The sequence below is a fragment of the Carlito syrichta genome, unplaced genomic scaffold (genome assembly GCF_000164805.1).
Source record: "Carlito syrichta isolate Samal-C Ts95f unplaced genomic scaffold, Tarsius_syrichta-2.0.1 Scaffold305755, whole genome shotgun sequence".
Lineage (NCBI taxonomy): Eukaryota > Metazoa > Chordata > Mammalia > Primates > Tarsiidae > Carlito > Carlito syrichta.
This window is the reverse complement of record NW_007249851.1, coordinates 923,787-949,642: the sequence shown is the minus strand read 5'-3', so window position 1 is coordinate 949,642 and position 25,856 is coordinate 923,787. Positions and strand designations below refer to the sequence as shown.

General features: G+C 45.3%; 1 protein-coding gene across 2 annotated transcripts; it reads right to left on the bottom strand.

Annotated features, from left to right (window-relative positions):
- Positions 1–10,736: 10,736 nt before the first annotated feature.
- On the bottom strand, positions 10,737–25,726 carry MED20 (mediator complex subunit 20). Of its 2 annotated transcripts, none has more exons than XM_008062583.1 (4): positions 25,644–25,726; positions 20,314–20,458; positions 13,697–13,950; positions 10,737–11,379 (listed from the first exon to the last, which is right to left on the bottom strand). In XM_008062583.1, the coding sequence occupies exons 2-4, from the start codon at positions 20,456–20,458 to the stop codon at positions 11,164–11,166; spliced, it is 615 nt and encodes a 204-aa protein (XP_008060774.1). In that variant the 5' UTR covers positions 25,644–25,726; the 3' UTR covers positions 10,737–11,163. The 2 variants fall into 2 exon arrangements, with proteins under 2 accessions (XP_008060774.1, XP_008060773.1); XM_008062582.1 differs by having other exon boundaries at positions 20,314–20,468; positions 25,644–25,724.
- Between the last annotated feature and the right edge of the window lie 130 nt (positions 25,727–25,856).

The following is a 25,856-nucleotide window of genomic DNA, read 5'->3' as shown; positions in this document are numbered from 1 at the left end:
GAGCCCCGCCCCTCGGGCCCTGCATTGCGCCAACGGCGCAGCGCTGGGCCCCGACCCGGGCACCCACAGCCTCTCCGAGGGTTCGCGCCGCAGGCGCAAAGTTTAGGGTCAGCCACACGCGCGCGGCAGACTTGAGCCTGGCGTAAGGGGCGGCGGCGTAGAGTCGTTGTGAATCGCCAGCCGAAGTTTGGTTGAAGCACAGGAGGGTAAATAAGAAGGTTTCCAGACAAAGAGACTCTTAAAGGTACAGAGTCTTCTGCCTGTCCCTCCTCCTTAAAGGGCCAGGGACTCTCTCGAGCCCATCTCCGCCCCCTTCACCTCAGCCCTTCAATCCGGGGAACAGTAAAGGAATTTTACGTGAGCTCCCCGTATTCTTTTTGGTCCACCTTTAACTTCTCTCCCCACTGCGAAGGAGCAGCACTTTTCTCACCATCCCGTCTATATGTTTTCATTTAGTTCTATTAAAAGACTTGTTATTTTTAACTGTGTTGTTCCTAAAGAGGCAGCCTGCAAATCAAGGAGTTTCCGGTGGCAGCGTTTGGCTCCCAGACGCGTGAGCATGTGTCTGACTTTCGCCACTGATGACCCAACGAGATTCAGCTATAGAAACCGCCCCCCACAAACCCTCCAAAGTTCAGCAAATTGTGGGGCTTGATAAATAAACCAGACTGAGTTGGTAGTGGCCCTACCATCGGGAAGCAGAACAGCTCTTCAAAAAGTTTACTTCCCGAGCACTCTCCAGGTGCACTGTTAAGAGATAATTTGCGTGGCTGGGGTGGTAGCTACACTGTTCCAACACCCAACACATGGCTAAGACAGGTAAAGACTTAAATTTAAGAACAGGTAAAAGAAATGTATGCATATCAGCTACAGTAGTGGCTCAAGGCTACACACCTGTAAATATGAACTAGGTAAGCAGAGAAGCTAAAGAACACACACACACAAATAGGAAACTACAATGCCTGGAGCCAAATCCAGTGCAGGTAATTAAACTTGGACATTTTAAAGAGGTATGCTAGAAGGAGATGAAGAGAAGTTGTTCCCTCTGGTTTGGTTTGAATTTGTCATGTGGTTCAAGACCTCAGAATTAGATCCAGGCCAGGCTGGGTGGGTTAGCCTGTAATCTCAGCACTTGGGGAGGCCGAGGCGAGTGGATTGCCTGAGCCTGCAGGTTCGAGACCTAGTTCAGGCAACTTGACCAGATCGCGTCTCTAAAATAAAAAATTAGCTGGGCGAGGTAGCACGCGCCTGTAGTTTCGGCTATTTGGAAGGCCGAGGCAGATGGTTCGCCTGAGACCTGCAGGTGGATGCTGGGGTGGCCGAGAGCATGCCATTGCACTCCAGCCCAGGCGACAGAGTGAGACTCTGACTCAAAGAAAAAAAAAAAAATTAGATCCAGAATTTAGCACTTCCTTTGCTGTCTATCATCTTTAACATAATTCTCTTTAGGAATTCTTAAATTCTAACTCATTATCTGTCTTCTCTCCTTACTCATCAATCCTCAAAAAAATTCTCAAAGAACACATACTGTATCTTATTCAATGCTAGTTCCTTAAAAGAGACTTTTGTTGAAGATTTGGGAGCCACTTAAAACTTCTGATGAAGCCAGGCTCGGTGGCTCTGCCTGTAATCCCGCGCTTTGGGAGGCTGAGGTGAGTGGATTGCCTGAGCCCGCGGGTTCGAGACCCACCTGGGCAACTTGGTGAGACCTCATCTCTACAATTAAAAAAAAAATCAGCCGGGCTCGGTGGCTCAACCTGTAATCCCGCACCTTTGGGAGGCTGAGGTGAGTGGATTGCCAGAGTCCACGGGTTCAAGACCCGCCCGAGCAACTTGGCAAGACCTCATCTCTACAATAAATCAAAAATTAGCCGGGCATGGTAGTGCGTGCCTGTAGTTCCAGCTATTTGGAAGGCTGAAGTGGAAGGATCGCCGGAGCCCAGCAGGTCGAGGCTGCGGTGGCCGGGAGCAGCCACTGCATTCCAGTCTGGGCGTCAGAGTGAGACTCCAACTCAAAAAAAAAAAAAAAAAACTTCTGATGGAAGAATTGCTCCCAGAACAGCAGCCCAGGTGAAAAAGATTCTCAGTGCCGTGAGCATGTGTCATCGGTGGTTCGCAAAAATGGTTCTCAAAAGATCTGGGAAGCCCTAGGGATCGCAGAAACCTTTTGGAGTGCCGGGGTTCCTGAGAGCAAAACTAATAATACTAAGACATTATCTGCCCGTCACCGTGAAGACATCTGCACTAGTAATACAAAAGTAACAATGGGTAAAATCACTGCTGCTGTAGCACATATCAGGCAATGGCATCAAGTTGTACTAGTGGTCAAGGTATTCTTCATAGGCACAGTAAAAAAAAATACTTGTTTTACTTAAGAAGGTTTTTGACGAAGCATTTTAAATTATTTGTTGTATTTAAACAGATGGTTTTAAATATACTATTCTATGTGATTAGATGTATGTATGCATAAAGTGCTTATAAGTACATTTGTCTTGAGGAAAAGCACTTGTGCAATCTTTTGAATTAATGGCTTTTCTTCACCATTTTTACTTGAAAGAATAGCTAACAGATAAACTGTAATTATTCACTGGGTATTTGGCAGATATTTTCCTAAAAATAAAGAACCCAACAGCACTGACTGCAATTATAAAACTCAACCATTCAAACAAAACTTAGAATTTTTGAAAACTTGTATCTTCCATTGTGAGCTTGACAGTTTCCCAAGACTTTTCTAATAAGACTTGCCTTCTATTATGCCAGACATTCAAGAGATTTATAAAAGAATTTTTAAAATGCTACTCTTCTCACTGAATTCAGTTTTCATTAAAAGTATTTCATTTAGCCGGGCTCGGTGGCTCAGTCTGTAATCCCGCACCTTTGGGAGGCTGAGGTGAGTGGATTGCCTGAGCCCGCGGGTTCGAGACCCGCCTGGGCAGCAAGACCTCATCTCTACAATAAATAAAAAAATCAGCCAGGTATGGTAGCGCATGCCTGTAATTCCGGCTACTCGGAAGGCTGAGGCGGAAGGATTGCTAGAGCCCAGCAGGTCGAGGCTGCGGTGGCCGGGAGCGGCCACTGCACTCCAGTCCGGGCGACAGAGTGAGACTCCAACTCAAAAAAAAAAAAAAAAAAAAAAATTTCATTTATGTTAACATGTGATGGGCTTATTGTTGCTATTACATGAATTAATGAATATTTTATCATAAGTTTTAATAAGGTAAGTATCAATATATGTAAACTACATAAATAAAAACTCTTTAGGGAATCCTCAATCCTTTTTAAGAACATCAAGTAGTTCTGAGACTAAAAAGTTTGAGAATAATGAGTTAGATGAAAGCAGAAAGAACAGGAAGAAGGCTATTTTAAGCAATTCATATATAAAAGGATATTTGACATAGCTAATAAAAGGTTTTATTGTAGCTTCAGAGTTAAGAGCTTAGGTGGTTCATCAGTGAGGAATGAAAAATAGAATCAAAAATACTATAAAGTATTTTATTTAAAGACACAAACGGTTAAGAGTACAATCATAATATACACGAAATGAAAAACAAAATTTAGGCCAAGAGCAGTGGCTCATGCCTGTAATCCCAGTGCTTGTGCTTTGGCAGGCTCAGGCAGGAAGGATGATCACTTAAGGCCAGGAGTTCAAGACCAGCCTGGGCAACAAAGTGAACCCTTTTCTATAAAAAAAAAAAAAAAAATTAGCCGGGCGTAGTAGTTCATGCCTGTAGTTTAGGCTACATGAAAGGCTTAGGAGGGAAGATAGCTTGAGCCTAGGAGTTTGAGGTTACATTGAGCTACAGTCATGCCACTGCACTCCATCCTAGATGACAGAGCAACAGACACTTCATCTCAAAACAAAAACAAAAATAACAAGTCAGGCACAACTAAGGTTTGGGGGCTAAGGGCAAATGGAGGATGGATTTATTACATATAAAAGATACAGTAATTTTTACCCTACTTATTATTATATTTTTTTGCCTAGCCTCTTTCCTTTAAGGTGTAGAACAAATAAAATCTCATCACTATGAGAAAGTATTAAAAGCATTTCCAGGCAAGGCATGGTGGCCTGCACCTGTAATTACAGCACTTTAGGGGGCTAAGGCAGAAGAATGATTTGAGTCTAGCACTTCAAGACCAGCTGTGACAACACAGTGAGACCTTGTCACGACAAAAAAAAAATTATTTTATTTTATTTTATTTTTTTGAGTCGGAGTCTCACTCTGTTGCTCAGACTGGAGTGCAGTGGCACACTCCCGGCCACTGCAGCCTCGACCTGCTGGGCTCCGGCAATCCTTCCACCTCAGCCTTCCAAATAGCTGGAACTACAGGCGGGCGCTACCAGGCCCGGCTAATTTTTTGATTTATTGTAGAGATGAGGTCTCACCAAGTTGCCCAGGCGGGTCTCAAACCTGCAGGCTCAGGCAATCCACTCACCTCAGCCTCCCAAAGCACAGGATTACAGGCTGAGCCACCGAGCCTGGCTCAAAAAAAAAATTTTTTTAAAGAGTAGCCAGGCATGCTGGCATGGGCCTGTAGTCCCATCTATTCAGGAGGCTGAGGTGAGAGGAGGATCACTTGAGCCCAGGAGACAGAGGCTGCAATGAGTCATGATCCTATTACTGCAATCCAGTCTGGGTGACAGAATAAGACAGTATCTCAAAAAAATAAATAAATAAAATTTCCATATTCCAGAGATTGTTCATACAACTATGATCATGGATCTAGTTACAAAAGATATATTTGTACAACAAATACTTTCTTTGAATCCTCTCTCTACACTGCTCATTTTCTATTATAAAATCACTCTTTGGCCGAGTGCAGTGGTTAACGCCTATAATCCCAGTACTTTGGGAGGCCAAGGCGAGAGAACTGCCTGAACCCAGGGATTCAAGACCAGCCTGGGCAACTTGGCAAGACCACATCTCTACAATAAATAAAAAACATTAGCCAGGCATGGTGGCACACACCTATGGTTCCAGCTACTTGGAGCTCAGGCAGAAAGATCACCTGAGCCCAGTAGGTCGAGGCTGCAGTGGCTGTGAGTGTGCAACTGCACTCTAGCCTGGGTGACACAGTGAGATTCCTACTCAAAAAAGAAAAAAGAAGGAAAAAAAAGATAAACACTCTTTGCATTGAGGGAGAATTATAACGTGCCATCAAGAAGAAATGACCCCATAAACCTTCCTTTTTTTTTAGTTGGAGTAGTAGTCTCACTCCATCGCCCAGGCTGGAGTACAGTGGCCACCCCAGCGTCGACCTGCTGGGCTCTGGCAATCCTTCTGCCTCAACCTTCCAAGTAGCCAGAACTACAGGCACGCACTACCGCACCTGGCTAATTTTTAAAAATTTATTGTAGAGACGAGGTCTTGTCAAGTTGCCCGGGGTGATCTCAAACCCACAGGCTCAGGCTGTCGACTCACCTCGGCCTCCCAAAGTGCTGGGATTACAGGCTGAGCCATCGAGCCCAGCCAACCTTCCTTCTTAAACATCCTAATCAAATATCTTCAGCACCATTAAAAAGACACAGCCAGGCACAGTAATTCCAGCACTTTGGGAGGTGCAGGTGAGTGCATTGCCTGAATCCAGGGGTTCAAGACCAGTCTGGGAAACTTGGCAGGACCTCATCTCTCCAAAAAATAAAAGAAAATTAGCCCAGCATGATGGTACACACCTATGGTTTCAGCTACTTGGAAGGCTGAGGCAGAAGGATCACCTGAGCCCAGCAGGTTGAGGCTGCAGTGGCTGTAAGTTTACCACTGCACTCCAACCTGGGCGACAAGTGAGACTCCAATTCAAAACAAAAACAAAAAAGACACAAACAGAGAAGACAGCATCTCCTTGCCTACAAAGTACTTTTTCTATCTATCCCTTTGAGCTCTCAACAACCGTATTAAATATGGAAAGTAGGCATCATTATTCCCCCCAATATAGATGAGACCTGGAGGTAGCTCGACCAAAGTTACCCGGCAAGTTAGGCTAGTGCTATGGCTAGCATCCAGCCATCTGTCTCCCAGAGCTGCATTCTCTTCCCTTCAGCAGACCACCCCACAACATCTGTCACCTCTACATCCCCAGCCTTGCCTTTCCTTCATGACAAAAGATTTCCAATATTGAAATTCTGGCTTCAGGACAATCAAGGCTATATAAATGTGGGCCCTAAATTCTCTATTTTTAAACCCTCCAAAGAAAATCCAGAATTGATATTAATCTTAAAAACAGATCTATGCTATCTGATGGGGCAGGGTATGTTGGGAAATAAAACAGAATGCAAGAAAATCAAAAATTTTTGCCCTAATAGTTTCAATAATTTTTTTTAACTTGCTAATTTCATCACAGAGGCAAGGAACTATTTCTCTGCCTCATCAATCTCCTCATTCTGAACAACGAAAATATATACTCACTATGCCAAATTCCATTACAACAGATTACCGTCAGATCCCATGGAGTGTGTCCTAACAGAGGAGTAACTCTGAAGCTACAAAAAGGCTAAAGATTCTTCACATGTATTTACTCATACTTATTTCTAACCAGAAAGGGGAAATTTATAGTAATGATAAAGACATGAATGCAGTCTGTCTTCCCAGAAACTGAGAGGCCTAAAGGACTAACTATAAAATGAACAACTGGCTGGGGACCTATATGAAGATCCGAAAAGCAAGGGAAGATCTTCCTAACAAAAAGTCAGTTGAACCTATCTCAAACCTGCTTCACTTTGTCTTCATGCTATTTTTGCCTTTCAAGATCTATTCTCCCTTTAGAGACCCCAATTTTTTTTTTTGAGTTGGAGTCTCACTCTGTCGCCCAGACTGGAGTGCAGTGGCCGCTCCTGGCCACCACAGCCTCGATCTGCTGGGCTCCGGCGATCCTTCCGCCTCAGCCTTCCGAGTAGCCGGAATTACAGGCATGCGCTACCACGCCCGGCTGATTTTTTGATTTATTGTAGAGATGAGGTCTCGCCGCCCAGGCGGGTCTTGAACCCGCGGGCTCAGGTCATCCACTCACCTCAGCCTCCCAAAGGCACGGGATTACAGGCTGAGCCACCGAGCCCGGCTGAGACTCTTTTTCAAATCACAGATATTTGAGATACTAAAACCTTCCTCAGGAGCAGATAACCAGCAGTAACGTTAAGAACCCCTGCTTGAGAGTCCTAATCCTCTCATACTCCAGCATGAACTGACTTTCCCTCATTAAGCAGAATACAGTCTCCACAATCTGGAAGGGAAAAGACAGATATTTTTATTTATTTATTTATTAATTATTTGAGTCAGAGTCTTATTCTGTCACCAGCTAATCTTTTGATTTATTGTAGAGATGAGGTCTCACCAAGTTTCCTAAGCTGGTTTTGAACCCCTGGGCTCAGGCAATCCTCTCACCTCAGCTTACCAAAGTGCTGGGGTTACATACATGAGCCACCGTGCCCAGACAGGTGTGTCTTGTTATGTCTTTGTCTCAGAACTAATGAGAAAGAATGAAATACATAAGGAAGAGACTTTCTTAGAGGAGGCCAAGTCAAGGTTTCATGACCTCTGGGAGAGTAGTCAGTGTAAAGGAGAACTGAGTATTGAGTGATGGTCAAAATGAATAATCTAAAGGGTTCTTCTAACCAAAAAGACTGACTTGGGAATGCTCTACACAGTAAAAGAGTCTACAGGCCAAAGACACCAAGCCTCCAGGAGAGGTTTAAATTTATAATGCAACTGGTTCCAGTCATTCCACATGCAATAGCAATTGGGGCCTGCAACCTAGGGTACCCAGGCAGAAAGAGATGTGGACAGGGAGGCTATGGCAAGGGAAGGCAATGTTAAGAGTTAAAGGTATTGGTTCAGGGACACAGCCTTATGTTAGTCCTGCCTGTCACTGTGTGACACCTAGAATATAGGCTTAGGTGGGGAATTTCTTTTGGAGAGAAAAATTTCACCAACTGCCTTACCCAGAAGCCTCAGGACACACCGGGTTAGGGTAGATCTGGAGGCAGGCAGGAGTGGTCAGTCTCACATATTTCCCTCAGTGGAGCAGCGACACCAATGGGTCATAGGGGAATTATGACTACCTGATACTTAGTATCCTAGGAAAGCCAGCAGGAGGCAGCATGGAAGCAGGGTATAGAGAATCAGAGCAGCACAAGGGAAACAACAGGAAAGCACACCCAGGGCAGGAACCATCAAGGAATGCAGGAAATAGACTAGACACAAAGTAGATTACAGTGGTTCCCCAAATCCCAGATTTTGCCTTCCACTTGCACAGATTTTTCCACTTGCATGTATCACCTGTATTATAAACTTAACAGATCCCTTCAGAAAGACCTCCTCAACCTAAGGAACAAACATCCTCATCCTAAGGAATAAAGTGCTAGTTAAACTTTTCTCTTAATACACATTAGAATAAGACCTAAGAACTTCTATAAAAATGTTTTCCACATTCTGCCTAAAATCACTTAGCACCTCAGAGGTGCAGCTGCCACACTACAGCATATGCTGATAGCCAGGAGTCCTGAGCCTTAAGTTGGTCCCGACTCTACTCTCATCTCTGCATGATCTCTTTAGGAGCCACAGTCACCCATCTGACAGTGAGGGAGAACTAAATGGGCTCTAAAGCTGCCCTACAAGCTGATTGTCAGGGCTGGCAGATTTCTGTGTGGCTCTGGTAAAAGTACCCACCCAAGTGACATATTAGCAGGGTCCCAGTTTCTGCTCTTTTGGGGGTAGCTACAAATGGAGAAAGCATTAAAACATCTGCAAGCAGAGGAAGGAAGGATAGGAAGACAGTTTACAGCAAAAGGAAGAACATCCGATTTTAACCCAAAAAATATGGCATCTCCATTTAGTAGCTGAGTTTAAGATTTTCTATTATAAAATGGGGATAATTGTACCCCTTTTTCCTCAAATTTATATAAATAGTCCTCAACTTTCACTCAACCTGAACTTTCAAAAATTATACACTGACAATTACAACCTTACGTTCTCTTGAAAGCCCCATTCGGAATTGCACACAAGAGCTGGATGACATTTGGGCTCTTTCTACCAGTCAGCAGTTCAGTTTTGGCAACTTTGCTAGCAGAGCTGTATTTGTTAAATTATTTAAGAAATGTACTGCATTACCTGGCTTTTTTAGTGGCAAATTTCCTTTAACTGACACAAACGACAAAAGTACCCAAGTGGCAGTTCTTAAAGCTTGATCCAGTGTTCACTGAACTTAAAGCTGGTCAAACGTGTGCTCAAAATGCAAAGGAAAAGAACAAAAGTGAAAAAAAAATGTAGGAGCCAAGGCTTCACCTTATAACACATAAGTCTAGATAGTCCATATTTACCACACTCAACTTCTGTGTATTTTCAGGAACATATTATGTTCAAAATTCTGCCTATATGTTGTCTCATTCCATAAAAGATTTGAGGTAGCCTAGAGAAAAATACAAATACATAAATCCAGACAAGAGCACATATAAATCAGAAGGCCAAAAGAATAAGATCTGTGCATTTTATTTTTGTAAATGATATCTAAAACATACCTCAATATAAAAAAGCAAAGCTATAAACAACAACAAAACCAGGGGAACAGAAAACGAAAAATACAGATGCTAGGTCTTACAGTTATTAAGTTAAATTGAACTTTCTGTCAGCCAAAGCTAAAAGGGAAGCACGATTACTACCTGACTTTTGTTGCAGAGGCTTTCTGAGCACTTAGATCTGAAAACAATTTCTCTTTAGATGCCTCCAATAAGAGTATCCTTGATAACAACACTATACTACATGTGTTAAGAATTTTCCTAAAACCATCTTTGTGTATATCAAGTCTTCCCTGGATAAATATTTCTGTAGCAGGAGTGGGGTAGGCAGGCAATGTGGTCAAAGGTATATTTTGGATGCGTAAATGAAACAGGGAGAAAGAGCTTGGGTAACCATGTACAGTACAAGTATCAGGGTCAACTGTTCTAACCCTAAGCTCTGGGTATGAGAACTACAGAGGCCTTGATGCTGAGACTTAGGCAAGGGGTGTGGAATTAACTTCCTAGTATGACTAATCCAGTTAAGCTCAAAGTGGCTCTGAGATCAGCCCTTATTCCAAGCCAACTCACAAACAAATGCCTTAGTTACAGGGGGTATTAACTGCAAAATAACAGCCAAGAACATTCCTAGGCATGCCTATTGAGCTCTACATAGCAAAGGCCACTAACTGGGCCCCAGCATTCACATTCTCCTTCAGTTCTTAGTCACAGAATCCCCTGAGTTTTAACTGGGCACATGACTGCCCAGATACGAGGCTCTATGTCCCAGCATCCCTTTCAGCAAAGTGTGGCCACATAAAAGAATATGACAAAAACAAAACAAAAAAACCCACTCTTTTCTCTCTCTCTTTCCCTAGTGAAATGCAGACAGGGAGCTGACAAGTCAGCTTTGGCCTTGCAGGTAAAAGCAACATCCTAAGGGTAGCTGAACAAGACAGAAGGAAATCAAGTTCCTGATGACTTTGTAGAGTTACGTTTGCCCTAGACCATCTGATTACCTCTGTACAATTAGATGAGAGAAAAATAAACGTCTGTCTAGCAGGAGTACTTTTTGTTCTGTTATAGTAGTTTAGTCTGTGGGTTAACATAATTCATAACTGAAGGGAAAGATGTCAGAAGCAGAGTTCAAAGGATGTGGGCAACACCCTAGTTAAGGCAATTCACACATCAGCTCAGCAAACAGGTCAGAAAATGATAACTATCAAACCAGTTGTGCCTCCTACTCCGTCTCTAGTCAAATCCTTTGAGTAAAGGAAGAGGTTTTATTATAGCACAGCCCAAACACAAAACACAGCATGTTTGCAGTTTTGTAGTTGGGGACACAGACTGTTTTTCCCCACCAACACTAGGCAGGGACACCCCATCCTACCTTTTCCCTTAAGCAGGAAAGGTCCAAACGTCTCCATTCTTCATAATTACCATTCTTGAGGACAGGCCAAATCCAATAAGGCATGGGGTAAAGCAACTGTTGGGGGGCTGTGTGTGAGGGTCAGGGAAGGGAAGTCCAGATCCCCAGACCAAAAGCCGCAGCTGGGAACCAAAGAGAGAGAGTAGCCTGTGTCTGCCCTGGGTTTCTGGGGTCCAGGGACCTGAGAGTGCACCACCTGCTCTTCCTGTGCAGCACACCTGGTGATAACTCAGCTGGCAGCTGCTGGTCCCTAACGAATCCCAGCCACTGGCACCTGCTGCTGTTTGCGGATCTTGTTGAAGAGTTCCATGTACTGGACCATGGTATCTGCTGGGCTGTAGACTGCATCATGTCTGTTCCCAAATACTGTAGGAGCCCCTGGTGTGTGGCTGCCTAGAAAACTCTGTAGAAATTCAAGCAGCAGACTCCAGCAGTCACTAGCTACCACACAGGGGCCATACTCCACCTGAGGATCAAAGGAACAGAGGATGAGGGTGAGTGTGGGCAAGGACAAGGTCTGCTTCTTTTGCACCTCCTGCTCCTATCTTCCCCAACCCTGAGCCAAGGACACAGTGCTGGTCCACAGAAAACATTCAAGCCAAACACAGAGACTCAACACATGCAGCAACATTCCCATTAGGCGTCTCTGACATTCTCATCCTGGAGTTATGCCAATTCACAGTCCTCCCCATAAGACCCAAAGGCAGATATAGGCCTATTTTGATTATCTCAGGATGATGTTGTCCCTGATATGCTTGGTGAAGACTCAAGGACAGCTCAGGAAAATTCCAAGAGACACAGAGAGAAAGAAAGTGGCAGTGGTTACAGTAGAGTAGACACCTACGCTCATGTGTCTCTTCAAGACCAAGCATTACTTCCAAGGTAGACCAGCCTGGGCTCTGATCCTATGAAAGAACTTCCCTACCAATCTGGCATGGGTCAAAACATTTACAGCTTAGGTGTTCTCATTCCTCTCTTCTAATTTTTCACTGGAGAGATGGCAAGAGGGAATTACTGGTAACTGTAAGAGAAATAATGAAATGCTGGGGTGCGTTTATACTACAAGTTGGAAATGTGGAAGATAAACAGTGGGTCCCCAGTGAGTCTAAGTAAGTGCAAGGAATATCACAAGCTGAAAAGGTTTATGAAATCTTGACCCTCGAGGTTGCTGAGCAGAAACTACCACTGGAATGCTAGGAAGCCTCACCTATCCCCATGACTCTAAGTTTTAAGTTCCTACTTAAATAAATCCTCCAGGAAGTAACACAACCAAAATTAGCAGTGCTCTAACATGAATTCCTAGAGCAAACTTCTTTTTTTATAGCATTTCTTAGACTAATTTCAAAAATAGTTTGTGTGTTTCGGCCCTGCTCTTGTACTACAATCATAAACTTTCAAAAGCCAGGCTCCGAAGGCTTTGTTTTTTTGTTTTTGTTTTTTTGAGTTGGAGTCTCACTTTGTCGTTCAGACTGGAGTGCAGTGGCACACTCCCGGCCACCACAGCCTCGACCTGCTGGGCTCCGGCAATCCTTCCGCCTCAGCCTTCCAAGTAGCTGGAACTACAGGTGTGCGCTACCACGCCCAGCTAATTTTTTTTTTTTTTTTTGGATTTATTGTAGAGATGAGGTCTCACCCAGGCAGGTCTCAAACCCGCAGGCTCAGGCAATCCACTCACCTCAGCCTCCCAAAACGCGGGATTACAGGCTGAGCCACAGAGCCCGGCTGGCTTTGTTTTTTTTAATCTCTGTGCTGCACACATTGTAGCTTGTGGACTTCTCTGGTCCCAAAGCCAGCTACTACCATACTCCCTCTTTGCCATACACACACAAACACACACATATATGTTTATGATCACAAACAAGGTCATCTCACATACAACAACCCCCTTTCTACCATGAAAACGAGCAGACAGCATGTCAAAAGGAAAGGCACAGTTTTGCTCCCCAACTTTTGAGATCTATCTTAGAGCATACTAAGGACAGGTGTAGCCGGGCTTGGTGGCTCAGCCTGTAATCCCGCACTTTGGGAGGCTGAGGTGAGTGGATTGCCAGAGCCCATGGATTCGAGACCCGCCTGGGCAGGCGAGACCTCATCTCTACAATAAATCAGTCGGGCGTGGTGGCGCATGCCTGTAATTCCGACTACTTGAAAGGCTGAGGCGGAAGGATCGCTGGGAACGGCCACTGCACTCCAGTCTGGGCGACAGAGTGAGACTCCAACTCAAGGAAAAAAAAAAGGACAGGTGTATGAACACGTATGATTTAGGGCTCACCTCGCAAAGGTTGTCCCAAAAGTTATCCTGGTCTGCTCCAATCCTTCTTGTGATGAGTGACTGGCTTCCACATCATAACTCAGCTGCCTTCCTTGACTGTCCTTTCCCGTCTCCAGCAAGCCAACCTTCCTGAGCTTTCTATGTGCTGGGAACCCAGCTTCCCACTTCCCACCCTGAGCTAGTGATTCTCTGAATGATTGAGGGCTGGGCACAGTGGCTCACACTTGCAATTCCAGCATTTTGGGAGGCTGAGGCGAGAGAATCACGTATGCCCAGAAGTTCGAGGCTGCAGTAAACTATGACTGTGCCAATGCACTCTAGTCAGGGCAAAAGTGAAACTTTGTCTCAAAAAAAAAAAAAGATTCATGGAAGCACAGATGCTCTGAGATCAGGGATCAGGTAGGTATAAATAAATGTTCAAATTGAGAAGGACTGGGAAATCTTCAGGGCCCTTTGCTAACAGCCCCATCAGCATATCTGCTCCTATTTTCCTATTTCACCAAGGTCTTACCTCCACAGAGATGCCCCGGGCACTGGGCCCCATTGTGACTGTGCCCACCTTCACCAGGAAGTCACAGTACTGGTAACGGGTGCCTCGGGTCTCAATCTTGCTGGCCTTAGCACTCTGGAAAAAGCCCTTGAGCTTTACCATGAGCACATCAAAGTTGGTGTCAGCAATAAGACAAGGGCCATTCTCAAAGAGGGCGAAACAGCTCAATGGGTACTCTGAGTTGTGCATCACATACATCAGCTTCCCAGTCTGACCTGAAAGGGACAGAGAGCCTACTCATCATCAAGACTTTCACTGGAAAAACCAGAATAGAGTAAAATGCATGGAACAAGGTCAGATGGAACTCTGGCACCACCTCAGCAGTGTTGGTGGCAGGTGAGGGAAACCCCTAACTGACAGTCTTTTCCAGGGAGGTAGGGAGAGGAACAGCAGGCAGGGCAACATGTGGTGAAATCTACTATATAGAAAAAGCTGGCCAGGCACACACACTTTGGGAGGCAGAGGTGAGAAAACTGCCAGAACCCAAGGGTTGGAGACCTGCCTGGGCAACTTGGCAAGACCCTGTCTCTACAATAAATCAAAAAAATAAGCCAGGCATGGTGGCACACACCTGTAGTTCCAGCTACTTAGAAGGCTGAGATGGAAGGATTTCCTGAGCCCAGAAGGTTGAGGCTGCGGTGGCCATGAGTGTGCCACGGCACTCCAGCCTGGGCAACAGAGCAAGACTCTGATTCAAAAAATAAAAACAAAAAAGAAAAGAGAAAGCTGAGGGAAACACTGTATGTTCTCATTTACAAGTGGGAGCTAAACTAAGGCTATATAAAGGCATAAGAACTATAATGGAGCCGGGCTCGGTGGCTCAGCCTGTAATCCCACGCCTTTGGGAGGCTGAGGTGAGTGGACTGTCTGAGCCCGTGGGTTCGAGACCCGCCTAGGCAACTTGGCGAGACCTTATCTCTACAATAAAATCAAAAAAAAAAATCAGCCAGGTGTGGTAGTACATGCCTGTAATTCCGGCTACTTGGAAGGCTGAGGCGGAAGGATCGCCAAAGCCCACCAGGTCGAGGCTGCGGTGGCCGGCAGTGGCCACTGCACTCCAGTCTAGGCAACAGAGTGAGACTCCAACTCAAAAAACAAACAAAAAGACAAAACAAAACAAAAACTATAATGGACACTGGAGACTCAAGAGGGGGAGAGGGATGAGGGATAAGGGATGGAGGGATAAAAAATCAGCTATCAGGTATAATGTACACAGGTGGGATGGTGGATACACTTAAAGCCCAGACTCCTTCACCACTAGACAATGCAGTCATGTAACCAAAAACTCTGTGCCTCATAAAGCTACTGAAACAAAAAATAAAAATAAAGAAAAAGGTGAGGGGTACACAGGGAATTTTGATGGCATAGATCTTAATTCTTAATTCTTTTTTTTTTTTGAGTTGGAGTCTCAGTCTGTCACCCAGGCTGGAGTACAAAGGCACGCTCATGGCCACTGTAGCCTTCACCTGCTAGGCTAGGTGATCCTTCCGCCTCAGCCTTCTAAGTCGCTGGAACTACAGGCACGTACTACCACGTCCGGCTAATTGTTTGATTTAATGTAAAGATGAGGTCTCACCAAGTTGCCCAGGCTCGGCTTGAACCCGCAGGCTCAGGCAATCCACTCACCTCAGCCTCCCAAAGCGCTGGGATTACAGGCTGAGCCACTGAGCCCGGTTCAGCCTAATTCTTTTTTTTTTTTTTTTTTTAGTTGGAGTCTCAGTCTGTCACCCAGACTAGAGTGCAGTGGCCGCTCCTGGTCACTGCAGCCTCGACCTGCTAGGCTCCCGCGATCCTTCCCCCTTAGCCTTCCAGTAGCTGGAACTACAGATGCGCGCTACCACGCCCGGCTAGTTTTTTTTTTTTTATTGTAGAGAGGAGGTCTCACCAAGTTGCCCAGGCGGGTCTCGAACCCGTGGGCTCAGGCAATCCACTCACCTCGGTGTCCCAAAGCGCGGGATTACAGGCTGAGCCACCGAGCCCAGCTCAGCCTAATTCTTATTTAAGTTGAGTGGTGGGCTCACAAATAGATGTTTCATTATGATGATGAATAACTCATGCCCAGGAATTCGAGACAGACTTTACATATCATCTTTTGTATAATTATCAAAAATTACATAAGTAAAATAAAAGTAGTAGCATTCAGGCAAGTTAAGTGAAGCAGCTGCTCCCTTCTATGTTCATTCCTACCTATCTTGGCCTCCTCCCTCTTACGATCTAGTAAATGGTCCTACAGAGGTAGCAGAAATGAGTGGCTCAGCACGAAGCTAGAAAGGGAGGCCAGAGCCAAGCTGTGATAAGTTTTATCTACTATGCCTTGAGAAATTTAGACTTCATCCAAGGCAATAGTGGCCCTGGAGAACTGTGAGAAGTCTAGTTGACTGGAAAGCAAGCAGCACACTACAGCAAAGAAAACTCAGGAATTGGGATCAGAAGATCTAATTTAAAGTCCCGGGTCACTCCTTCCAGTCTCTGGGAAATGAGTTTTCTCATTGATTTCTATAATCTATCTGCAAAAAGGAAGAAAAGCTATACATATAGCTAATTAGGAAAAAGAAAAAGTAGAAAGCAAGATCCTTTTTCATATACTACAAGAGTTAATGGAGTCAGGTATGGTGATTCATGTCTGTAATCCCAGCACTTTGGAAGGCAGAGGCAGGAGAATTGCATGAGTCCAGGGGTTCAAGACCAGCCTGGGCAACTTGGTGAGACCTCGTCTCTACAATAAGTCAAAAAATTAGCCAGCCATGGTGGTGTGCACCTGCAGTTCCAGCTACTTGGAAGGCTGAGATAGAAGGATTGCCTGAGCCCTGCAGGTGGAGGCTGCAGTGGCTGTGAGCATGCCACTGTACTTCAGCCTGGGCGACAGAATGAGACTCCTACTCAAAAAAAAAAAAAAAAGAAAAAAGACCTAATGGTTAGAATGTCACAATTCTAAATATATTATGTACTTAAACTATCCTCAAAGCTGTGCTTGGCATTTTAAAAGACTCACAAGTATTAGGGAGGTGGAGGCGAGAGGATTGCCTGAGCTCATGGGTTTGAGACCAGTCTGTACACCTTGGTGACACCTCGTCTCTACAATAAATCAAAAATTAGCTGGCTGTGGTGTCCCATACCCATAGTCCCAGGTACTCAGGAGGCTGAAGCAGAACAGTCACCTGAGCCCAGCAGATCAAGGCTGCAGTGGCTGTGAGCATGCCAATACACTCTAGCCTGGGCAACAGAGTGAGACTCCAACTTAAGAACAAAAAACAAAAGACAGACAAGTAGAGGAGTTAGCCCCTGACTTCAGCAAGCCGATAATTTCACAAGACAGGCTAAAAACTTTTTTAAAGAAAATCAAAAGACCACAAAATAAAAGTAATTACCTAGGAAAGACCAAAAGTCTTGTGGAAGGAAGGAAAAGCATTAGGATAAGAAGCAATCAAAGTGAGCAAGAGTCAGCAGGAAAAGCTTTCACGGAAAAAACAGAAATTAAACCAAGACATGAAAGAGGTTAGGATTCAGCTACACAGAGAAGGAAAGATGACATTCTAGGCAGGAAGAAGATTGTAACAATGGAAAGGGTGAGGAGATGGTAGGGGGTGAGGGGAGACAAGGGGCATGTGGCTTTCCTATACAAGCCTCCACTCTGCTACTTTATGAACATAGCAGGCTCTATACAAAATTTCCAGCCCATATCCCTCCTGACTGCTTGCTGCCAATTCACACCTTTCACCTCCTTTTAAATCCAGTTCAAAACACCTCACCCTCAAAGAAAAAAGCCATCCAAAGCTGATCTCATTATTCTGTTCTCATATTATCACTGTAATTATATACCTAAGTCATACTATGAGTCTGCAAGTGTTAAGATATTTAAGAAATATCTTAAAAGTTAACTAAGTTTTTTTTTTTAAATGAGTCACTTCCAGTCGATATAGACAATAGTTTTTATTACAACAAAATTCCTTCATATATGTACAAACTTGCGAACAAGCCGGACCAGTGTTATCGTCCCCCTTCTAAAGATGAGGAAAATGAAACTAACAAGGTTGCAGAGCATCAGCAGCACCATCTAGGAACTTGTTTTTTTTTTTTTGAGTTGGAATCTCACTCTGTCGCCCAGACTGGAGTGCAGTGGCCGCTCCCGGCCACCGCAGCCTCGCCTGCTGGGCTCCTGCGATCCTTCTGCCTCAGCCTTCCGAGTAGCCTTGTAACAAAATTCTCATCCACCATCCTGCAACCCCAAACCACTGAGTCAGAAACGCTGGAGGCTCTCAATTTGTTAACAAGCCTTCCAGATGATGTTAATGCTGGTCTAGTGTGGGATAACTGACCTAAAGGCACAGAGCCGATAAGCAGCAGAACTGAAACTCCGATCTGGGACTGCTGACCCCAAGTTTATTGCTTTCTCCATTCTACCCCACTGCTTGCCACAAATGTATTCTGTCTCCCGAACTAGACTGCAGCATTGTGAAAGGGCCTTATCAGTCTGTGCAAGGTAGTTTCACTCGAAGTGGTATGCCATCTATATACACATCAAAATGTTTTATTATTCAAATGCTTCAATAACCATTATTTCGATTCTTACATCCTTCCCATTGAAGACAAAACAAATAGTAACACTACAATTTTATCAATAATGATAAAAGAGCTCAGTATAGCTCTTAGCTACCATTTATTAAAAATTGCATGACAATCACAGTTCTAAATGCTTTGCATGTATAACTTGTTTAATTAACACGACACTAGGAGGTAAGTACTATGATGACCTTCATTTTACAGATGAAAGAAATGTACTGGGAAGAGTCCAAAAGCAGAGCCCATGCCAGACAGTTTTGATACAAGAAATTTGATACAGGGAACAAATACAAGAGTTGGAAGAAGAGAAAAACTAAGCAGGATGGTAAGGCAACCCATAGATTAGCAACACAGGAAGCCACTACCATCCCTAGTCACGGAGGGAAAAAGAAAATATGTGATACTATCAGAGGCAGGAAACGAGAACTGCCTAGCAGAAGCTAGAACCAAGGAGGAGGCACAGCCGTGGCTAGAGACACGTGGCCAGAAGAGAGAAAGAGGAATACTGCGGTCTCCCTTTCTCCCGTCCTCTCAACTTCTCCAGTGCCTCTCATTGGCCAAAGGTAGCTAGAAGAGGATCTGGAAAATACAGTTTGCAGGAGAAGCACAGGAAATGGATCTATGGGAAACAGGCACAGACGGGTGGTGGGACTTTCATACAGTTGCAGAGAGCTCAGGAGTCTGGCTCCCCATCATAACCACTGTGATATGCAACTATCCAAAGTCAACTTCCTGCAGAACCAAGACTAAGAGAACCAGGTTCTCTAACTTTATTCAAAGATCCTCTCTTCCTTTCTACCACCACTATCCACACCCTATCTCATCATTCAATACATGAAAAGTTGATTCACTGACCAAGGTTATGCTAATGAGGAGGCCAAGGTCACTGGTCAAGTGTGGGAAAAAGAAAGCCTTTATGTAGAAAGTTCTAGAAATCTAAAGCTCTAAAATAATCATATTAAAGACTTCTGGGCCTAAAACAAGCCTTTCTTAAACTTCAGAGTGCATAAAAGAATCACCTGGGAAACTTGTTAAAATGTAGATTATGAGATCTGTAACAGCAGCCAATTGATAAACAGGACCAGAAATCTGCAACTTCACAGGTATACAGGTGATTTTGACACAGTCAGTGACCAACACTCTGAGAAACACTGCTTTTTTTAGTTCAAACTTCACAAAACAAAAAAAACACACAAAAGATCAGAAAGGGATATTTGGAGGCAATGGGTATGTCCAGTCCTTGGCTGTGGTGATAGTATCACAGGTGTATGCATATGTCTAAGTTATAAAGATGCAGGCATTAAATGTGTGTAATTGTTTGTATATAAACTATACCTCAAAAAACCTTAAAAAGGCTCCACTCTCAAGCTTGGACAATTTTGCAAGACCTCATCTCTACAATAAATCAAAAAATTAGCTGGGCATGGAGACACATGCCTGTAGTTCCAACTACTTGTTGCCTGAACCCAGCAGGTCAAGGCTGTGGTGGCCATGAGTGTGCCACTGCACTCCAGTCTGGGCAACACAGTGAGACTTCAACTCAAAAAAAAAAAAAAAAAAAAAAAAGTTCCACTCTAGTCAGGAGCAATGGTACATGCCTGTAATCCCAGCACTTTGGGAGGCAGAGGCAAGAGAACTGCCTAAGCCTGAGGGTTTGAGACTGGTCTGGACAACCTGGTAAGACCTCGTCTCTACAATAAATACACAAGAAATTAGCCAGGCAAGGAGGTACACGCCTGTAATTTCAGCTACTTGGAAGGCTAGGGCACAAGGATCACCTGAGCCCAGCAGGTCGAGGCCGCTCTCCAGCTTGGGCAACAGTGTGAGACTCTGACTCCAAAAAAAAAAAAAGGTCACACTCTAATAGATGAAGAACCAAGATATGAATTTGGAAACACATCTTGCCACCTATTCAGGAATAGCTCTCTCAGCAGAAAAGTAGAGAGACTTCAACAAACATGAAATATCTCTTAACTTTGAGTCAGGTTCCAGTCATCCTAAAAACCCATATCACTGACCTTGGCTGCCAAGAGTAGAGGCAGCTGTGTGGTAAGTTTCACAGTCCACACAAAATGTCCCTTGCTTCTCTGCCCCAAGCATCTCCAACTTCCGGGTGAGAAGCTCCACAGTCTGCTGGATACTCTTGCCCTCAGCAACAGGCATCTGGGACACACTGGAAAGGAGAGCACCAAGTCATCAGTATCCAGACTCACGCACTTGCCCATAGCATCACAGCTCTTCAGAACCAGAAGTTATCTTAGAAACACCTACTCTGGCCCACCTTTTAAAGAAAGACAAGGAGGCCAGGCGCAGTGGCTCAAGCCTGTAATCCCAGTACTTTGGGAGGCCGAGGTGAGGTGATTGCCTGAGACCACAGGTTCAAGACCAGCCTGGGCAACTTGGTGAGACTTCGTCTCTACAACAAATGAAACAATTAGCTGGGTGTGGTAGCGTGTGCCTGTAGTTCCAGCTACTTGGAAGGCTAAGGCGGAAGAATCGATGCTGGGGTGGCCGTGAGTGTGCCACTGCACTCCAGCCCATAAAACAGAGTGAGACTCCAACTCAAAACAAACAAACAAATAAATAAAGACATGGACATAGAAGTTCACAGTCCCTGAAAGCCCCTCCTAAGAACTAGAGCACAGGTCTCAGGATTCTCACACCAGAGAAATGAACTTCCAGGCTGGGCACACACAGTGTGACTCACACCTGTAATCCTAGCACTTTGGGAGGCTGAGGTGAGAGGACTGTTTGAGTCCAGGGGTTCAAAACCAGCCTGGGCAACTTGGCGAGACCTCCTTTCTACAATAAATCAAAAAATTAGCTGTGTGTGGTGATGTGCACTTGTGGTTCCAGCTACTTGGAAGGCTGAGTATCACCTGAGCCCAGCCTGTCAAGACTGCGGTGGCCATGAGTATGCCACTACACTCCAGCCTGGGCAACAAGAGACTTTAACTCAAAAAAAAAAAAAAAAAAAAAATGAACTTCCTGTCACACCAGCATTTCCCTGTGGCATGTATGCCAACATTTGTGTGAAAATGCTAGATGGGCTGGGTCAGTGGCTCAAGCCTGTAAACCCAGCACTTTGGGAGGCTGAGGCAAGTGGATTGCCTGAGTCCAAGGGTTCGAGACCACCCTGGGCAACATGGTGAGACAATATATATGGTCTCTACAATATATCAAAAAAATTAGCTGGGCATGGTAGCGCGTACCTATAGTTCTAGCTACTTGGAAGGCAGAGGCAGAAGGTCGAGCAGCAGGTCGAGGCTGTAGTGGCCGTGAGCGTGCCACTGCTCTCCAGCCTAGGCGACAGAGTGAGGAGACTCCAACTCAAAAAAAAAAAACAAAAAAAAAACCAGGCTCGGTGGCTCAGCCTGTAATCCCAGCGCTTTGGGAGGCTGAGGTGAGTGGATGGATTGCCAGAGCCTGTGCGTTCAAGACCCGCCTGGGCAACTTGGCGAGACCTCATTTCTACAATAAAATAAAAAATAAAAAAATTATCCAGGCATGGTAGCGCACGCCTGTAGTTCCAGCTACTTGGAAGGTGGAGGCGGAAGGATCGCTGGAGCCCAGCAGGTCGAGGCTGCGGTGGCCGGCAGCATGTCACTGCACTCCAGTCTGGGTGACAGAGTGAGACTCCAACTCAAAAAAAAAAAAAAAAGAAAGAAAGAAAAAGAAACTGCTAGGTGGCACACAGATTGAACATTCAATAATACAGAGTCATATATTGAGAAAGGGATTCCTTTCACAATTCTTCCTGTTCTGACTCTACTGGGGAAAAACTCAGTTTGGGGTATTTTTTTATCAACTTTTTAAACTTGGATTGCTCTTTTTTTTTTTTGAGTTGGAGTCTCACTCTGTTGCCCAGACTGGAGAGCAGTGGCACGCTCCCAGCCCCCGCAGCCTTAACCTGCTGGGCTCCGGCGATCCTCCTGCCTCAGGTTTCCAAGTAGCTGGAACTACAGGCGTGCGCTACCACACCCAGCTAATTTTTTATTTATTGTCGAGATGAGGTCTCACCAAGTTGCCCAGGTGGGTCTCAAACCAGTGGGCTCAGGTAATCCACTTGACTCGGCCTCCTAAAGTGCTGCGATTACAGGCTGAGCCACTGAGCCCAGTCTGAGCTGTTCTATACAGTAACCAGGAGTCAAATGTGCCTGGGGGGCTAGTGTACTGTACAGTGCTGATGTAGCATATGTCCATCATTGCACAAAGTTCTAGTCAATGGCCTTAAGAACAATGAGAAGGCAGGCCTCAAGTTTATAATATTTGGGAGTGAGAAGCAACAGTATAATAATTATATCAAAACAATAAAAGGTTACTTTCAAGGTTTCCTCTCATGGTGAGTGAAACTGGCTTCACCTTTAAAGTGCTAGGTAACAACTGCCAAGCACTAACTAATGTCAGACAGTGTCCTAAGACCCTTAGATGAATTGACTCTTCAAATCCTCACAACAGTTCTGTGAAGGTGCTGTTATTTAACAATGTTATAAAAGTGGAAACTGGCCAGGCGTGGTGGCTCAAGCCTGTAATACTAGCCCTTTCGGAAGCCAAGCTAGGAGGAAGGCTTGAGCCCAGAAATTAGAGACCAACCTGGGCAACACAGCAAGATCTTGTCTCTACAAAAAATTTAAAAATTAGCTGGGTGTGGTAGGGCATGCCTATATTCAGAAGGCTGAGACAGGAAGATCACTTGAGCCCAGGAGTTCAAGACTGCAGTGAGCTATGATCACACCACGGCACTCCAGTCTAAGAGACAGAGCAAGACCCCATTTAAAAAAAAAAAAAGAGGAGCGGAAACTGAAGTACAGTATAGAGAAGTAAGATAAATAAACTGTACTAGGTCATATGGTTAATGAGTAGTATACCCAAGAATCAAAGTCTCAAACCTGACTTCATATCCACGTTCTTAAACACTATACTAGACTGTCTCTCTAGGGGTGTTGCTGTCAGTTAAAATATTAAGCAAAAGAGATCTTTTTTTTAAAAAAAAGTAGTAAACAGCCCAGGCACAGTGGTTCACAACTGAAATTCCAGCACTTTGGGAGGCAGAGGCAAGAGGAGTGCCTGAGCTCAGGGGTATGAGACCAGCCTGCGCAACATGGCGAGAACTTGCCTCGACAGTAAAACAGAAAAATTAGCCGGGCGTGGTGGCACATGCCTGTGGTTCCAGCTACTTGGAAGGCTGAGGCAAAGGATCAACTGAGCAAGTCAAGGCTGCAGTGGCTGTGAGTGTGAGGCTGTACACTACCCTGGGCGAGAGTGAGTCTCTGACTCAAAGAAAAAAAAGTTAGTAAATAATAGTAGAGGCAGTACTTAGCTATATAAAAATCAAGAACACAGTCATAGGTGACTGAATTTTGGGAGACAGTGCATTACTTTATGATTAACTAAATAATCTATTTTTTTTTTTTGAGTTGGAGTCTCACTCTGTCACCCAGACTGGAGTGCAGTGACATGCTGCCGGCCACCGCAGCCTCGACCTGCTGGGCTCCAGCGATCCTTCTGCCTCAGCCTTCCAAGTAGCTGGAACTACAGGTGCGCGCTACCACGCCCGGCTAATTTGATTTATTGTAGAGATGAGGTCTCGCCAAGTTGCCGGGGCGGGTCTCAAACCCACAGGCTCAGGCAATCCACTCACCTCAGCCTCCCAAAGGCGCGGGATTACAGGCTGATCCACCGAGCCCGGCTTAAATAATCTATTAATAATCCTACTGTTGCTAGAGTACTGTCACTACTCTGTATCAGAAAAAGCACTGATAAGTAATGCTGATGATGTGCCCTATTTTGAAATAGGACTGGACTGATGCTATGAGGGACAGAGGCCTAGGATTCAGGAAAAGTTTATAGGAGTGCCGACAGACAGATAGCCCTTTCCCTTGGGCTGCCTTCTCCACTCAAAGAGCAGAGGCTTCCAGGTTTCCAAGCGTCTGCACTACAACCTTTCCATTTCCATCCCTCACATATTCCCCTTACCCTAGAGGACACAAAAGAGGATCATGAGGTCAACAGTGGGAAACAAGAGTACTACTGGACAGGGTGGCTCACAACTGTAATCCCAGCACTCTGGGAAGCCAAGGCAAGAGGACTGCTTGAGCCCAGGAGTTCAAGACCAGCTTGGGCAACACAGTGAGGCCTCACTTCTACAAAAAAAGAGTACAACTCTGAGAAACCTGCAAAAGCCTGGGCTACCACAGGAAAAGTATTTCCTCCACACAGACTTTTACATGAGAAGCCTATAGTCATTAACTTCAGATATCCAGGTGTCCAGGCTTCTCTAACAGGATAGATGGTTACACCTACTGAGATAAAAAGAAGAAAAAGATTTTGAGACCTAGCACCTTGGAACTAAAACCTCCAATATAGTATTGGTCCCATACCTTTCCCCACCACCTCACCTTCTTCTAACTGGGATTTTTAGAGTGCTAAAAAAAAAAAGTATCAGCCGGGCTCGGTGGCTCAGCCTGTAATCCCGCGCCTTTGGGAGACTGAGGTGAGTGGAATGCCCGAGCCCATGGGTTCGATACCCGCCTGGGCAGGCAAGACCTTATCTCTACAATAAAATCCAAAAAAAAATTAGCCGGGCGTGGTAGCGCGCGCCTGTAATTCCGGCTACTCGGAAGGCTGAGGTGGAAGGATCGCCAGAGCCCAGCAGGTCGAGGCTGCAGTGGCCGAGAGCGGCCACTGCACTCCAGTCTGGGCGACAGAGTGAGACTCCAACTCAAAAAAAAAAAAAAGTATCTCGAAACTAGACCAATCACCTAATTAAACATAGTAGGAAAGAGGTCCTGAAGAAATAAAGTGTCTAGAATCAGGATCTCCTAATTCCCAAAATGCTTCTTTTCCTCTAGACCCCAGACCTTACAATAGGCAAATCAGAACCAATCAGAGGTTGGTCTAACTGCATTTGGCGGCTGAGGGAGGGGCAGGCGAAAATGTAAAAATCCCATCTTTTCGTTGCCTATCCTTCAACCCCTTCAGCCCTGTCTGCAGATGGGTCCTGGTCTGGAGATCCTATTTCCGACACTGATGTACCAACTCGGCAGTACTACGGCCTCACGGGAAGGAAGATGCCAAGAAGGGCAGGAGGTACACAACCATTGCCATATATCCGGAATAAAACCTTTGCCCTGCCGCCTTCCAGGAGGAAGGGGAGCATCTCCGAGGTAACAGGCCTGGAGAACCCGAGGCGCTCACTGGGTCTTTTCCTCCACACAACGCGATGACATCTCGTTCAGCTCCCGAGGGACGGCGAACCTTGGTCGGGGTCCTCCTCCCGGAGGCACTCCGGACCCGAGGGCCCTTCACCACCCAAAGCTCCACCACACAAAATCCCCTGCAGTCCTACCAAGTCACTCCCATGGCGTCAGACCAGGAGGAGGCAGGATCAAAGAGTCAAATCGCAGGACTCTCCGTCTGCCCACATCAAGCGGAGCCCCAAACGCAGGTGTCAGTCGCCGGAGGGATTCCGGAAATACGTAAAAACTGAGCGCCGGTCGCGCGTCCGCAGGGAACAGGGGCGTGTCTGGGCGCCCTTCGGTGACGCCACAAGTGACTTCAC

Excerpts from the sequence above, each read along its gene's own strand:
- MED20 (XM_008062582.1), bottom strand. Across the intron at positions 13,951-20,313 it reads CTCTACTCTTGGCAGCCAAG|GTCAGACTGGGAAGCTGATG; the intron begins GTCAGTGATATG and ends TGTCCCTTTCAG. Across the intron at positions 11,380-13,696 it reads CCCGGGGCATCTCTGTGGAG|GTGGAGTATGGCCCCTGTGT; the intron begins GTAAGACCTTGG and ends TTTGATCCTCAG.